The following is a 16,717-nucleotide window of genomic DNA, read 5'->3' as shown; positions in this document are numbered from 1 at the left end:
AGACTAGGTGGGGCGATGAAATAAGGAAATGCGCATGCGCGAGTTCGTATCAGCTTGCGCAAGAAAGGTGCAATTGTAAATCGCTGGGAGTCATGGGGCAGTGGACATAGATGATGATGATGATGATGATGGTGGTGGTGGTGGTGGTGGTGGTCTCCAAACTGGGGTCATCCTGGAAATTCTTTCTAAATAGATACGCCTTCCAAGCTCACCGGGTACAATTAGTAAATAGCAAAATGTGCCCTAAAGTAATTAACCAATAGTTAATTCGTGATTTTTTTTATTTACATGAAGATGAGTTTCGATTTCTCGTGCAAGTAGCGTCCGCCAATATGAATAACCTCCAGCTCAAGGACTAGAATTACGTTATTTGCAACAGGCGATTTTTACAAAATCATCAAAAACATAAAAATGATCTACCCGTTCATGCAGCCTCTTTCAGATATGGCAACGTATTCACATTTTAAGAGGTGTTCTCATCATGGACGACTAGTGCAAAAAGACAAATAAAAAGTCGCAGTTTCGGCCGAAAGGTGAAGCATCGATTGCGATAGCAAATGAGGAGAGAGCTACATAATTAAGGATAGCAGCTTTATCGGCCGTACAAACTTGGAAACATTTGCTTACTAACTAAATTAAGAGGCAGGCAAACATGAACACATCACACTCGATGGCCGCGGACACTCGCTTTCAAAGCGCTAGCGTGAGGAAGCGCGGCAGCAGCAGCGAGCGAAGTGACCTTCGTGCTGTCTACTGCTTCAACGCAAACGGAGAGACTCGAACACAGCACGCACGAAGGTATAAGCCGTCTGCAGATCGCTTTCAAGATAGGGCGCGCGTGACCATAGCACGCAGTTGCTGCTGGAGTCGAACGCCGCCGCCCTCCCCACCCTTCCGCGCCGCCTCCTCGCTGTCTTACCTTGCGTGCGCGAGGTTACGCCGCGATCATCGGCTGCCCTCGCGCGCTTCCACTCGCATATTCAGCATACGGCGCGCGGCGACGGTGTTATCGCCCATGGACTTTATACGGAAGAATCACGGCGACGCCGATTGGCCTCGAGCGTACAGTGTTGCGGCAATTTTGCGTATGTTCGCTGGCTTATTTGACGCTCGGTAAAACACTCTTATGTAGCAGGTATTGAGCAACACAAAGCTGTAACCGGAGTGTTTCATGTCGCTCCACAATTTTCTCATTGACACTTTTCATCCAATTATAATGTTGGAGAAGTTGATTAATTAAGACGAATTATGCAATAAGGTGGAATGCATAAAAAGAAATCATCTCAGTATCTCCAAGCGACGGCAAACAACATTACCTTGGTTCTGCCTAGCTACATGGCATTTGCATATTTTTAAATCTTGGTGCATGATAGCTGGGACACCCTGCATATATGCACCGTCAGACATAAGGCAAATATACACCGTTGTTTCTCTTTCATTTTTCACTGAGGCAATAAACTGCAACGCCAACGTATTTCGTCGCACGCTTTGGCAATGAGTACCTCGAAACTGGCGTCATCGTGAGAATTATTTCTGTAGAATAATTAAAGGGGCTACGACCAACGCTCTGTGGAGGTCACTTCGCGAGTGCGACTACAAAAAACTGAACTGCTGCGTGAGACTGTTTCCGGGCGGCGGCGTATACAGCGGCCGCGCACGCAGGAGCCTCGAAGGAACGATTCTCACTCGTCGGGGTTCGCTTCAAGACTGAACGTTTATTTTACAAAAGACATCGCAGTGACTAGAAAAGAAGAGAAAAGAAAATACAAAATACGAGTTGTCCGTTGGCCGCACTAACGCCTTCGTCCTTCTCGGAAGCGCAGGCCATTTGCGCCCAGCAGGCGGTCCGCCGAAAACGCGGGGCACGGATCAAGTTGCGGGTCGAGGCGCCGGTCGGGACACCAGCCCAGCGGGGCGCCCCCTCGTCCGTTCGCCGGCTCCCTCTTCGTGCGTCGCCGGGCCCCCAACCATGGTTGCAGCTAGAAACGCGCGACGGTCGCTACCAATTCTTAACAACCTCCCCCGCAATGAGCGTCGGCTCATTCTTCCCCTAGTTCAAGCGGGTAGAGGGCTTGGACCGGTCGTCTCAGCAGCTTTCGGTCCGGCAGAGAAATCTTGCATGCTCGAACTCGGCCGTCCCTTCCAGGAAACGTCTCGACAACCCGGCACAGCTTCCACATCTGTCGCGGGACCTTCTCTTCTCCGAGTAGGACAATGTCCCCTTCCCTTATGCTTCTCTCTTTGCGCTGAGCGGTAACATGAGCAGAGCGAAGCTCTAGTAGGTATTCCTGCCTCCATCGTCTCCAGAATGAATCGACAAGTGTCACACGGTGTTGCCAAAATTTTATGAGCGCAGCCTTCGTAGATTCACTGAAGACCGTTTCTCCAGTGTTAGGCAAACCTGTCATTCGGCGCCCTATTAAGAAATGCGATGGCGTTAGCGGCAGAAGCTCCCCCGCATCCGAGTGAAGGAACGTGAGCGGGCGGGAGTTCACAACCGCCTCGATCTGAGTGAGTACGGTGGTAAGGGGACGCTACCAGCGCGCGTAGCGAGCGGACGCATGGGACATCGGCTCCGGCGATTTTCGACCGTGGCGGCGGCCCAACGCGTTTGATCCCGACAATTTTGGACTTGACAGGACCAGCAAGTCAGCCGGCACGCAGGGAGACCACTCCCAATCCGGTGGGCCGATTTGTTGACCTTTTTAAGCGTTTTTCCTCCCATTCGCCATAGCGCCGCGACGCAGCCTCAAGGCTGAACGCCGGCGTTCGGCGGCGGGGAGGCCGCTCCAAGCCAACATGGCAAGCGCAAACCAGCAACGCGGCTACGACCCGGAAGGCATGGCATGGACAACTGTGCCGCAGACCAGTCGGGACCAAGCCTGCAACGCTAATGTGATCCGGGCCTTTGAAACAAGAGCCCAGAAACTCCAAGCCTGCGCACAAGGGAAGGCCACGTCAGCTCACGGAGGCCACCATGCGCAACCCGACAAGGCACCCGATGAGCGCGCAGCCGGAGGCCCAAGGCAAGTCAAAGCTGCATGGAAACCCAAGTTTCTCTGCAGATTTAGACCAGACGATGTGGTGCTAATCATCAAACCATTAACGGCGACAAGCTTGAAGAACTTACAACACGGTGAGCTAGGCCTAGCCCTACGACAGCGAGTCGGGGAGGCCGAAGCGGACAACTTTTACTTCACAATATCCCCGGACCAAAACCTGATCATCGTGGGCACGTCGAGCATCCACGCGGCAGACAAACTGGTCGGGGACTTTGCGATAAAAATCCAAGAAGGAGCAGACCTCCACTTGCACGGGCACGTAAAACAGAGCGAAGACAACGTGATTCACGGAGTCATCACAGTGGCCAATCTGGAAACCACCGAGTCCCTGCGAGGGAAGGTGAAAAGCTTTCACGGAGAAAGCACCATCCTGGAGATCCGAAAGTTCGGAACTTCTAACAAAGCCAGAATCACCTTCGAAGGCAAGTACAAGCCCAGAGCTGTACTGTACAACGCGCAAGTCATACCGGTAGCAAGGTACCGCCGCACCATACCAGCGTGTAACTTGTACGGCACAGTGGGGCATAGGCCAGATACCTGCCCGACACCGAGACAAGAAAACTGCGGACTCTGCGGAACGCTAGCCCCGTTTGTGGAGGGAGTGCGGTCCCCTCACCTGTGCAACCCAAAATGTGCGGTGTGTGGCGGCGAACACGCCACGAACTCCAGAGACTGCACGGCGAAATTTCGCACGAACGCGCAGCAACAACCCAGCAATCAGGAGAAAAGGAGGAGGAAGAAGAAGAAAAAAAAACAAGAAGAAGAAGAAGGGAGGAAGCGGGAATCTCCCGCCCCCTCCACCTAGCAGGGAGTCGACTTCTGATCAACCCAAGCAAAAGAAGACCTGGGCCAGCATAGTCCAGAACGGGATGCGGCAGGTGAGTGGGACCGCCTCTCCTCCTCCTCCTCCCAAACCTTCCTCTCCACCCACACCCAACCCAGTAGAAACCGAGTTACGAAACCAGATAGCAGCCCTAAAAGCGCAGATCGCGGTGCTAACGAGCAAACTAGAAAGTGCGCTAGCTAAACCCCAGCCACCTCAGCAAGAGGAGGCGATGGAAAGCGACACAGAACCTAGTCTTGAAAATAAACTAGAAGCTATGATGAGAAGGGTCCAGGAATCCATTCCCACCATAGTCTCACAACAGATAGCGAAAGCGATGACGGTTCGCAAATACGCTAACACGAGGAGACTCCAGACTCCCCGAGCCTACAGGATGCGTAGGGTGATAAGCGAGGACGAGGAGGAAGACCACCAGGAGCAATTTCCCCCCCAGAATAACAACAATCTCCAGATACAACATGGCGAGACAAACTAAAAAGAGTCCCATAACATTAACGCAGTGGAATAGTCGAGGCTTGAAATCGAGGACTAAGAGAGCGGATCTTAGGATGCACCTGTCTACGTACGAGCATACTCCGGCAGTGTTGGCCGTACAGGAACCTGGCGGGAACGTGAGCCTCACAAACTACAAAACGTTCCAACTCGACCACCTAACGTGCATCTTTGTGCACAAAAACTACACTGCAAATTTGGTAGATCTGGAATTACAAACCAGCTTTTCGCACGTGATGGTGACTCTTCTGCCACTGAAAAAGGAGGATTCGCCGCTACACATCCTGAACGTGTACTGCCCACCTAAAGCAAAAAACGTAACCTTCTCCACACTCCTGAGCAGAGCTATCAGGGAAGCAGGACGAGACCCGTTACTAGTAATGGGAGATTTCAACGCGCAGAGTCCCTCATGGGGCTATCATCGAGAAGACATACGAGGACGGAAGCTAGCGGAGGCGGCGTCCGCGTTAGGTCTAACCCTACACACTGACCCGGCGTGCCCCACGCGGATAGGGAACTCGGTGCAGAGGGACACGTGTCCCGACTTAACCTTCACGAAAAACGCGAGGCGAGTGGAGTGGACGAATACGGAGGAAACTCTCGGTAGTGACCACTGCCTGATCACCATAACGATCCGTACGAAACCCCTTACCAGGCCTACGGGGCACACTATGCTGCCGGACTGGACGAAATTTAGAAAGGAATACGAGGTAAGCTCCATCCAGGAGCAGGGATATCAAGCCTGGACAAAACAGCTGCTGATCCACCTGCGTTCGACGGAAACGCAGGTAAAGCTCTCAGAGGCGGTGACGGACGTGGACACCCACCTCCTCCACCTCTGGGCAGCCAGACGCAGCATGGTCAAAAGATGGCGTAGACAGAAGCATAACCGAAAGCTAAGAGCTCGGATCGCGGCAATCACTAAAGAAGCGGCGGAGTACGCGGCGCAACTCGCGGACGCGAACTGGGTAGATAGGTGCAACGCGGCCGCTGGGCAGATGTCTAGCAAGAACACATGGCGCCTCTTCCGGGCACTCATAGATCCCAACCAGACGCGCACCGAGACGCACAAGCACCTGCAGAGAGCGGTACATGCATTTCAAGGAAATACGGCCCAGCTTGCACTGAAGCTTCGGGACCAGTACCTGACCACAACCCAAGATCCAAGGGGAGACGCTTACAGATACAATGGAGCCCAAAATGCTGAGCTGGACGAACCTTTCAAAATATACGAACTCAAGGCCGCTCTAGCGAGGATGAAACGCGGGACCGCGCCAGGAAGGGACGGGATCTCGGTAAAACTCCTAGCCAATCTGCCGGACCGCACATACGAATCCCTCCTAGAACACTTTAATTCGATTTGGGTGGGCGAAGCTCCATTTCCCACGGAATGGAAGACGGCGCTGATAACTTTCATCCCCAAGGCGGGCAAGGCCATAGATACGGATAACCTAAGACCTATTTCTCTCACCTCGTGCGTGGGCAAACTGATGGAAGCTATGGTCAGAGACAGACTATCTGAGTACCTAGAAAACAAGCGAGTCTTCGCCGACTCGATGTACGGCTTCAGGCCAAATAAATCGGCTCAGGACATCCTGCTGCAGCTCAGCAGGGAGGTACTAAACCCGATCGAACATCCGAACGGGGATAAGATAGTGCTGGCCCTAGATCTGAAGGGAGCCTTCGATAATGTGACACACGAGGCGATCCTCACACACCTATCAGAGACGGGATGCGGCAGGAACGCTTTCGAGTATATAAAACGCTTCCTCACGGACAGACAGGCCTACGTGAGGATCCAGAACGCGGAACACGGCCCCTTTCTATTAGGCACGAGAGGGACGCCACAGGGAGCGGTGCTATCCCCCTTGCTTTTCAACTTGGCAATGAAGAACCTGCCGGTCCACTTGGAGAAAGTCCCGGGTGTGCAACACGCGCTGTACGCGGACGACATCTCCATTTGGGCCACGCAGGGCTCTCTCGGTGAAATGGAGGCCAACCTGCAGGAGGCGGCCACCGCGGCGAACGAGTACGCGAAAAGATGTGGCCTTCATTGCTCCCCTCAAAAATCCGAATTCGTGCACATTCGCCCCAACAAAAAATGCACAAACAAGATAGAATTGAGACTTGGATCGGAACCGATACCCGAAAGAAAAGAAATTAGAGTCCTAGGCCTTTTCATCCACCAGCGTCGGCTGGCGACGACCACGCTCGACAAACTAAAGAAGGTGGGAGATCAGGTGGGCCGAATGGTCCGCAGAGTCTCGAACAAGAAAGGGGGACTGCGAAGCAAAGACGCCTTGCGGCTGGCCAATGCCTTTGTAACAAGCAGAATCCTGTACTCGACCCCCTATCTCCGCCTCAACAAACACGACCAGAACATCATCGAGGTGATAATACGCAAAATGGCGAAGAAGGCCCTCGACCTCCCGATAACCACGTCTAACCTGAGACTCCAAGGTCTGGGTATGACGAACTCCTTCGATGAACTTAGAGAAGCCCACCTCACAGGTCAATACACGCGATTATCGCAGACGCCGTCAGGACGCCGCCTTTTGGCCCGTCTGCACATAGAACACACGACTCTAACCGAGGAGAGAGTAAGACTCTCTCAGGAATGGCGTTACGCCCTGCACGTAAGACCACTCCCAATTAAGATGTCCAGGGACGACCACGAGGGTAGACGCAGGGCCAGGGCAGAGGCCTTAGCTCACCACTACGGAAGGAAACCCGGGGTATACTACGTGGACGCATCCGGCCCGCACCATGGCGGGTGGTACACGGCGGCAGTGATCCACGAGTCCAAAACGGTGAACGGGCTCACCTTCAAAGCCCGAAGCGTCACTCAAGCAGAGGAAGTCGCCATCGCTTTAGCGGCAACACACTCCGATTCCAAGACAATCATAACCGACTCGCGAGGGGCGTGTCGGAACGTCCAACAGGGCTGGGTCCCGTACCTGGCCTACCGGCTACTGCAAAATAGCTCGTACGTAGGAGGTCCATCCCACCGCTTCATAGTCTGGGCTCCGGCCCACTCGGGGCTAGGAGGAAACGAGGCAGCAGATGCAGCCGCCCGCGCGCTCTCTAACCGGGCAACCTCGTCCCCCGCCACCTCTGAAGAAGCAGCGGAAGCCACGCCGACCTACACTTACAAGGAAATAACACAATTATACAAAGATAGACATAAACTGTACCCCTACCCGTGTAAAGGATTGAAGAGAGCGGAGGAACGCCTGTTCCTCCGCCTTGTCACGAACACCATGATGTGCCCGGCCTCGCTAAAGCACTTTGACCCTGCCTTCTCCGGGGAGTGCCCGCACTGTGGGGAGAGGTCCTCGGACCTCTACCACATGGTGTGGGCGTGCCCCTCCAACCCTGCTTTTACTCCACACCCAAACCCCACCCGGGAGGACTGGGAGGCGACCCTACTCGCCTGTTGCGACCTGAAAGCCCAAAAGGCGATGGTCGAACGAGCTATGGCGGCAGCGGAAGCCACTGGGGTCCCGTACTAGGGACTCCACCTAGTGTTTGTGAGGGGAAAGGCACTAAGCCTGACTCCAGAGCACCCTCCATGTAACTCCCTCTTTTCAGAGGAAATAAACGTTTTCACCACCACCACCACCCGGTGGTAAAGATGTCATTATTTAAACCACTTCTTCCGATGACCTTTCGCAGCCCTGATTTTCTTGGAACGGAAACTTTTCTTAAGTCAGGAAGCTGTTGACACCACTCGTTCCACGTTTCGAGGATGTCTGACGGTAGTGGGTCATCCCATTGAGCACCTCGTTCCCATAGGCTCTGAAACATAATCTTAGTCGTGATAGTGATGGGATCCAGGAATCCAAATGGGTCAAATATGCGAGCCGTCGCTTGTAGACGGAACCTTTTTGTGTATTGACGCTGTTTTAAAAAGTCTATTAGAGAACCCATTTCGAACGTGAATTCATCTGCAGTCGGTTTCCACTCTACGCCATGGATCTTAGTTACGGTATGTGCTGAAAGTCCGTGTTCGTTGCCTAACTCTCCTGACCATTCTGCTTCAAGGTTATCATTGGGCTCCCATTTTGTTAGATTCATGCCTGCCATCTGAAGAATATTTTCGGCCTCTTTGCATATGCGCATAGTGTCCTTTATAGTATCGGCACCTGCGACCAAATCACCCTCATACACGTCGTTGTTTAGCATGCTTCTTGTCTCCGCAAAACTATCCTTTGTGTACTTCAGATGGTGCGTTAGTGTCGCGGCTTTGTTGTCTGCCGAATCGCCAGCATTCTTTTTCCAGGGAAGGGAAACTTGATATCGGCAGTCGTTCCTGGAGACGTTCTCCCGAAATTCCCGCAAAACTTGGTTGTCTTCCACGTCCGCCTCTCCTTCGTCGACAAGGCCAATGTGTTCGAGCTGCCAAAACGATTTCAGTTGAGCAGCAGTGTCGTCTTGGTCTTCCTCGCCGATGACAGCCACGCGCAACACTCCCACAGTGGACACGTACGTTGCTGTTGATTCTGTCGTATGTGTTGTCCCCTGCAGGGTCCAGCCAAAAATGGTCTCCACGGCTACGAGCCCGCTGTCCAGGCGCCTGACACCACCGGTTGTGACCTCCCAGTAGTAATCGGATCCCAGCAGCAGCCCTATCTCTGCTCCATCTTGCGTACTGTCGGCGAGTTCGAGGCCTTGCTCTTCGAGGTAGTTGACGGTGGAAGCTTCAGGTCCTGGCACGATGTCGCAGCAGATTTGCGGGATCTCAAGCGCTTCAACGCGGATCTTTCTTTCGTTGTGTCGACTGCACAGCCATAACTCCACTCGGCGGCACTTCATTCCTGAAGACGGCTTCTCGTTTCCAAATGTCATTATTTTCAGGGTCTCCTCTCCCATCACACGCAGTCCCATCTTCTCTGAAATCTCTTTCTTGACAAAGGTGCGCTGACTTCCGCCGTCAATCATCAGCCTGACCATCGCTCGCTTCTCCCTACCCTGAACCCACGCTTGAGCCGTCTGCAGAAGGACACGGGTTCTCTTCTTGGTGCCTTCGACTTGCAGCGAAGACTGTACGATTGTCTCAGTGAGTACAGTCTTCTCTTCCGACTTTCCAGTCGCTGGTGGTCGATTCAGGTTACACAGGGCTGCAACGTGCCGGCCGGAACATCTCTTACATTTAAGCCATCTTGCGGTGCGGCATTCGTATGCTCGATGACCTGCCTTGGCGCACCTAAAGCAGAGTCTTTCCCGCTGCACAATTCTCCTCTTCTGATCCGCAGTCAAATCAACTTCACAGTCGGCGGTTGAGTGGCTGCTCGCTTCGCATAATTTGCACTTTGTTTCAGCTTTCATGACGGCAGTTAAAACCAACGCGGACGCCTTCTTTTCAGGAATATCCTTGCGGATCGGGCGACTCAGCCTGTCGGTGCTCAGCTGTTGACGGGTTCCACATTCGGCCCTCTCTCGACTTTCTACTTCGGTCTTGAGGAAACTGAGGAAATTTTGAAGTTCATCTCCTGGCGCGACTGCAGATGTTGTCTTTTGTCTGCAGTAACCGAGGCAAAGCTCATTCGGGATGTTCTTTCGTAAGACTGTCAATAAAAGCACTCCATAAGTGCTCGACGCCACACCCAATGCCTCGAGGCTCCGAACCCCCGCCTGGATCTCATCATAAAGGGTCCGCAGCTTCTCGGTGTCAAGGATGTTATGGACAGGTCGGATGTTGAGTAACCTCGACATATGTTCTTCAATGATAACGTCGTCCTTTCCGAATCTTTCGACCAATGTCTTCACTGCAATTTCATAATTTCGGTCACTGAGTGGTAGCCCGTCGATAGCGGCTGCTGCTTTGCCGGTGAGATAGCTCGTCCAGTACTGAAACTTGTCAATTGGATGTAGAGCTGGATTCTTGTGGATGGTAGACTCGAACTGATTCCAGAATCTGTGCCATGAGCGCAGGTTTCCGTCGAATTTGGCGATCTCTAGCTTCGGAAGTCTCGTCGTTGTCGACGGTAGCTGAAGAGTCGTCGTAACTGCATGCTGGACGGAACCTGACTGTGCGACGTGGTCAGAGTTATTTCCAGTTTCTGATGGTGTACTTGACCTCGTTTCGCTCGCGGGTCCACCTCTCAGTGCCCTTTTTATCCTTGTTTTCAAGGTACAAATTCTCAAGCTGTACGCAGCACACTCTGTTAATACGGTGTCGAGCTCCTGTAGGTCCACTTTCTTTTCTATAGCGTCGTTGACTGCTTTAAGCTCTTCAGCTTGCTCAAGAAGTATGTCCAAATGTTCTTCAAGCTCACCGGTTGGTGCTTCTGTCGCTTGAAGTAAGGTGCTGGCCGCTGCGATGGTAGTGTCGATGGCTTGTCGCAGGGCCCCTTGCTTCCTTTGTAGTCGCTCCATGATGCAGGCGAAGTTATTCCAGATGTAGCACTCCCGGGTTTCGGCACCAGAAAATGTAGAATAATTAAAGGGGCTACGACCAACGCTCTGTGGAGGTCACTTCGCGAGTGCGACTACAAAAAACTGAACTGCTGCGCAGTGGCGTAGCTAGGTCGTCTGGCACCCGGGGCCCATAGGTCTTCTGTCACCCCCCTCCCCGGGTGTAGCTGGCGGAAACAGGGGTGTCTTCAGACGCATATGACACCCCCCCTCCCCCCCCCCCCTCACTGGCCCCTTGCACCCGGGGCGCACGGCCCCCCGGCCCCCCCTGTTGCTACGCCACTGCTGCTGCGTGAGACTGTTTCCGGGCGGCGGCGTATACAGCGGCCGCGCACGCAGGAGCCTCGAAGGAACGATTCTCACTCGTCGGGGTTCGCTTCAAGACTGAACGTTTATTTTACAAAAGACATCGCAGTGACTAGAAAAGAAGAGAAAAGAAAATACAAAATACGAGTTGTCCGTTGGCCGCACTAACGCCTTCGTCCTTCTCGGAAGCGCAGGCCATTTGCGCCCAGCAGGCGGTCCGCCGAAAACGCGGGGCACGGATCAGGTTGCGGGTCGAGGCGCCGGTCGGGACACCAGCCCAGCGGGGCGCCCCCTCGTCCGTTCGCCGGCTCCCTCTTCGTGCGTCGCCGGGCCCCCAACCATGGTTGCAGCTAGAAACGCGCGACGGTCGCTACCAATTCTTAACAATTTCCAAGCGGATACGCCTCGCGGACTCACCGCCACTCCAGGTCACAAATTGCAACATTAGTGGAACTTTGTTATTTAGACGTCGATGGTGGCAAAATGCGAAAACACCCGTGTGCTTAGATTTAGGTGCACGTTAAAGAACCCCAGGTGGTCGAAATTTCCGGAGTCCTCCACTACGGCGTGCCTCATAATCAGAAAGTGGTTTTGGCACGTAAAACCCCATAATTTAATTTTAATTTTTAATTATTTAGACGATCACGCATTTTGATTTCTCGTGCAAGTGATGTCCGTCTCTTCCAGTCATCTAGCTCTAGGACTAGAATTGCGCTGTATACCTGCCCTAGGCGATTTTTATAAATTCTGCACATGGTCTAAAAGACAGTGAGATAAAAGACAAAGTACTGATATATATATGGCACACGCGTTTGCGAGCGCTTCGTAAACTTTTCTCGCCGCGCCCGTTTCCCTACATACTCCATCTCACCAACTCTGTGCAATGCGGCGAGGGCTACCGGGCCCCTGTCAGCCAATCAGAAACGATAGCCGCCCGCGTCTGCCATGTGGAGGGAGGAGGGCGCGCCCATTGTGCGCTACTAGTCCTTCCTTCGCTATTCGTTAGGCTGCGCGCGGAAGGCGATCATGCGCGGACACTGGAGGAGCCCTTCTTCCGGTTCTCTTATTATCGTTGGCAAACGCAACGCGCCGCATTCGCTGCACTGTGCGGAAGCGGTGAGACGGGGCATGCATAGACACTCATACGAAACTGTACCTCCAGTACAGCGTTACCACTAAGACGACGCTGCCTCCGGCAGACGGCCCCCCACTAAGTACACCATGAGGAATCCCACGCACTCGCGCTATCATCGACGGTTTCGTTTTGCCGAAAATATTTCATCTGCAACGCAAGGAGCTCGGAGTCATCAGGCGCCCAAATTGAGTCGGAATTTCCTCGCGCACTTGGATTGCCCCTTCGGGAGCGGTTAACTCCCGGGTCGGAATAACTTCGAGCTTGCACGAATGAAGCACCCGAGGAACGCGGAGATGTCGGTTTTGCCACGGTGTAGATTAAGGCCGCAAGCGTTGCGCGCCGTGGGCTGAATGGCAGGATGCAAAGCCACTCTGTTTAACGGGATGTCCGAGGCAAATAAATTAACAGGTGGCAGGCAATGGCAGGCGAATGATCTCCTTACACCAGAAAACCGGTATACATGATGGCTGTTTATATAGAGTCCGTCATATATAGATGCACACAAGCCAACCCGCGAACAAAAGGAACCGGAACCGGTTAGCTCCTTCAATCAGACCCATTTGAAACTGATATCGGTGCGATGCGACTGAAGATTACTTTAGCTACGCTAAGACACGCTTATCTAACGTAATCGTAACATCACAGATATACGTCGTTGGGCCACAGACCCGCTTCTGCGAGGTTGCGCTGCTTTTTTCCAATAAGGAGGGTTAAGTGGACTTCCGACTCCGCCTCTCCTCTACTTTTGACGTGCGGCCGCTGTCATTTATTTTCCTTGGTATACCTGGGTCCCTCAGGACAACGGTCTTAATATTTGTATCATTAGCGTCGCGAAGTTAACTCGCGTGCGTATAGCGCGCTTCGACTACGGTGTGCTTTATTGCCTAGTCTCGCCTGCTCTTACCCCACCCCTTTTTCTCTCCCTCTCTTATTTTTAACGCAGTTTAGAGGGAAGCAAGAATAAGCAATAATTACTATATATATATATATATATATATATATATATATTTAGGGTATATAGGGTATATATATATATATATATATATATATATATATATATATATATATATATATATATATATATATATATATATATATATATATTTAGGGTATATATATTTAGGGTTATATATAGGGTATATATATATATATATATATATATATATATATATATATATATATATATATATACCCTGGCCCATCTTGCTCCTTTTTTTTTCTAGCGCGCATTAACAGCCTCTTCACACATTATATTCCTTTCACTCGAGTCGATGTAATGAGCACCAAGAGTAAACTTTATTGCCTATAACAGTCACCGTCGGTGAACAGCGACACTGAGACAGCGCCTCAACACAGCAGACTCGAGCAGATTAGACAAAGCAGACATTGCGAGAAATGCGCAAGAGCAGGCACTGACAATGAGGGAAATGTATAACTCGTTATACTAGCTGCCCGCGCCCGTCTTGTTAGTATCGCCAATCCGTAACTCTGCGCCAAAAACAGATATCACACTTCTGTAACGTACATCTCTCAGGGCGTCTGAAGAGGACAAATGTAATGTTTGTGCTTAGAGCTTACAGTAAATGCGATTTAACGTTTAATGCTTAAGAAGCGGTTTTGAAGATGTACTCCTCACAAATTAGTGGTACATTAAAGAGCGGTGAGAAAAGATGCATTTTCCGGCTTTAAGCGTCTCAAAAGGCGCAGTTTGTAAAGTTGTCACGTCGTTTTTTCTTTTTCTGCACCACTGAGTTAATGTTGAATTTTTGCGGTTTTCAAGAATCTTGTAGAAAACGTTCATTACCTAATGAAAAAAATCCAGTCCTACAATCAGTTGATTTTCACTTTTACTTACAAGTGCAACAAACCTCGTCAAAAAATCGATGCAGAAGATGTCGAGAAACAATTTCTACACGTGATTTTAGATAGTAGCTCCCGAAATAAAGCTTCCTCTTAAAGAAAAATTACCGACGATTACGTTACTTCCTAATGCGAAATTTGAGCGCAGCAAATAAGCTGTTTCACCTTTTCGATAGATTGAGGCAAAGAAATCGAGCAACACATGTATGCGCTATCACAGAATTTTTTTTTATTTTTCACACGTATTCCTTTAACAAAGACTCCATTAACAGTTCTTGACAGTCATGAAGGAAGCTTTGTGGTCGGAGAAATAGACTGATATATGTTCGACTTGGTACACCAATGCTTGATTCTCAAAGACGAGATCTATACAAGTGCCTCGCGAGGTTGTCACAGCCGTGGGACGCGTTACGAGCGAGAGGAACGGGATGTTCTCCCGCATAAGTGTTAGGAAATTGCTGTTTGTCTTTATGTCAACATTAAAGTCCCCCACTACTAACATCGGTGTGGATCGATGGACGGTTAATGCGAGTTGCAGGAAGTGCACGACGTCTTTCGTGAGTGCGGTAGCGGACTCACGAAAGCGGTATCAGTCGGTCGCTGCTAGCGCTGGGGGGATGAAAGGGGGGCGGAGCTGGTTACGAGGCCGACGACGACGCGAAACCCAGGAACGGACGCCAAAGAGCCATTTGTGTAGCCAGCCCTCCTTCACAGTCTCTCCTCCTCCCTTCCATCATCCTCCCTCGCCCGGAGAGCCGACAGCGCGCATGCGCGGCGGCGGAGCAGCGGCGCATGCGCGGCGGCGGAGCGCGGCGGCGGAGGCGAGCTGGTTACGAGGCCGACGACAACGCCGACGACAACGCCGACGCCGACGACGACGCCGACGACGACGCGAAACCCAGGAACGGACGCCAAAGAGCTGCGCTCTAAAATCGGTAGACCCGGAAGCATACTACGAGGATGAAGCCACCAGATACACCGTTGTTTGAAGGTGTAGAAAGAAAAGGTTTTGTTAAGCAAATGTTTCTTCTTGCTTTTTGTTCTTGTTTTTTTTTCTGTTACAACTGCACAACTATTGGTATGTACGAATTCCTAAACCTATTTATTTATTACAGATAAATAAATACGGTACCTGCATCGAATTTCAATATCGCATTTGAAACATAGAAGAATCTGCGGTAGCTAACATAGAATAACTTTCACTAGGTAATAACTACATCGTAGAACTGTTCCAACTTAGAAGAGAGGATCTTAAAAGATCCCTGAGTAGGCTTTGCCTGGGCACCACCAATCCTTTTTTTTTTTTTAACCTTCGTTGCGACTCCAGCAAACGGCATCCGACCTAACTAAGGCCGAACTTAAAGCTGGCGCTGCATGAGGATAAATCTAGCTAGGCTGTCTAATACAAATCATTTTACACGCACGGGAGTATTTTTACCATAAATAACGAATTTAGTAAGTAAATATTTTGCTGTTGGAAGTATGCGCAAGTTTATTCCAGTTTTAATGATTGACCTTCCTGCACATGTAGGGCGCTGAATGACACAAAAGAAAGTGAGAAAGAAATCTGCTCGAGCCGCGTGCGATTTCGCTAAGGGACGTCAAACGCGGGACTACAAATAACCAGGCGCCTATATAAGCTCACGGAAAGTGCGCAGTTGAAGGTTTACTTTTGTTTCTCTCTCTCTCTTCTTTTTGCTTGTTTCGTTGCGTCTGCATCTATGCGTTATAGCTTCCGGATTGATCAGTTTACCACGTTTTCAGCAAAACTATTTCATTATATTGCCTGCATTCAATTGTCGTACAGCTACAGGAATACAGCTTCACGGAGGCCGTTCTACGCTATATAAAGAAGGCGCGACGCATCAGCAGTTCCTTTAATTTCCAATTTCATCCACTCAAAGGGGAGAGCCCGAATGCAGCGGAGTTTACGTGAGGCAGCCGGTAACAAGAGCAGAGACCTACTCAACAAAGTCCACCGAATGGGACAGAAAAGGAAAGAGCGGCGTTGGACGCGTCGACGCGCGGCACATTTGCGCGTCAATCCTTACACGTCGATCCGGTGATGGGGCGCCGCGCACATTGCGGCGGCCCTCCTCGCAAGTCGAAGATTGCGGCGCGTCGAAGAGGAGCCTCGCGCGGCCCACGACGATCGAAACGCGGTGCCGCCACTGCTTACCGGCCCCCGACTGATCGGTTCGTTTCGCCCCCGCTGCAGGAACAAAACGCGTACTTGCGTTGTAGGCAAACTTTTCACTTACGCTTACTCACGTTTCTTCTCTGAAAGTCCTACGGGACACGTGACGTAAACGAACAATTAAACTTGCGGGACTTACACACTCCGCAGAACCCTTAGAATAATGCGTCTTTTAATAACTCGTTCCACGCATACTTATCAGAGAAGTCAGAATACGGCTGCCCTCAACAAACTCTAGCAACCCAGTCATAAATCTGCTTCCTTCCGTCCACACAGGACACGCGCTAATGGAACTAAGAACGCTTCTCCGTGCAAATCATGCACTTACTAAAAACCTACGCGCTTAACCTTACAAAATTCAAAAACACTTAAAAAGAAAGAAGGTTAAATAACACACACGCGCG

The 16,717-nt window shown here is 51.2% G+C and overlaps 1 protein-coding gene across 1 annotated transcript; it reads right to left on the bottom strand.

Moving 5' to 3' along the window:
* Positions 1–3,885: 3,885 nt before the first annotated feature.
* LOC135896143 (uncharacterized) lies at positions 3,886–10,776 on the bottom strand. Its single transcript, XM_070537114.1, has 2 exons — positions 8,429–10,776; positions 3,886–4,036 (listed from the first exon to the last, which is right to left on the bottom strand). The coding sequence occupies exons 1-2, from the start codon at positions 10,774–10,776 to the stop codon at positions 3,886–3,888; spliced, it is 2,499 nt and encodes an 832-aa protein (XP_070393215.1).
* Between the last annotated feature and the right edge of the window lie 5,941 nt (positions 10,777–16,717).

The sequence above is a fragment of the Dermacentor albipictus genome, chromosome 1 (genome assembly GCF_038994185.2).
Source record: "Dermacentor albipictus isolate Rhodes 1998 colony chromosome 1, USDA_Dalb.pri_finalv2, whole genome shotgun sequence".
Taxonomy (NCBI): Eukaryota; Metazoa; Arthropoda; class Arachnida; order Ixodida; family Ixodidae; genus Dermacentor; species Dermacentor albipictus.
The sequence above is the reverse complement of the archived record's forward strand: the minus strand, read 5'-3'. Positions and strand labels throughout refer to the sequence as shown.

Coding starts and splice junctions, on each gene's coding strand:
- LOC135896143 (XM_070537114.1), bottom strand. CDS start 10,776: ATGGAGCGACTACAAAGGAAGCAAGGGGCCCTGCGACAAGCCATCGAC. Junction 4,037..8,428: donor GATAACCTTGAAGCAGAATG/GTCAGGAGAGTT, acceptor CTGCGCTTTTAG/GGCTGCTATCTGGTTTCGTA.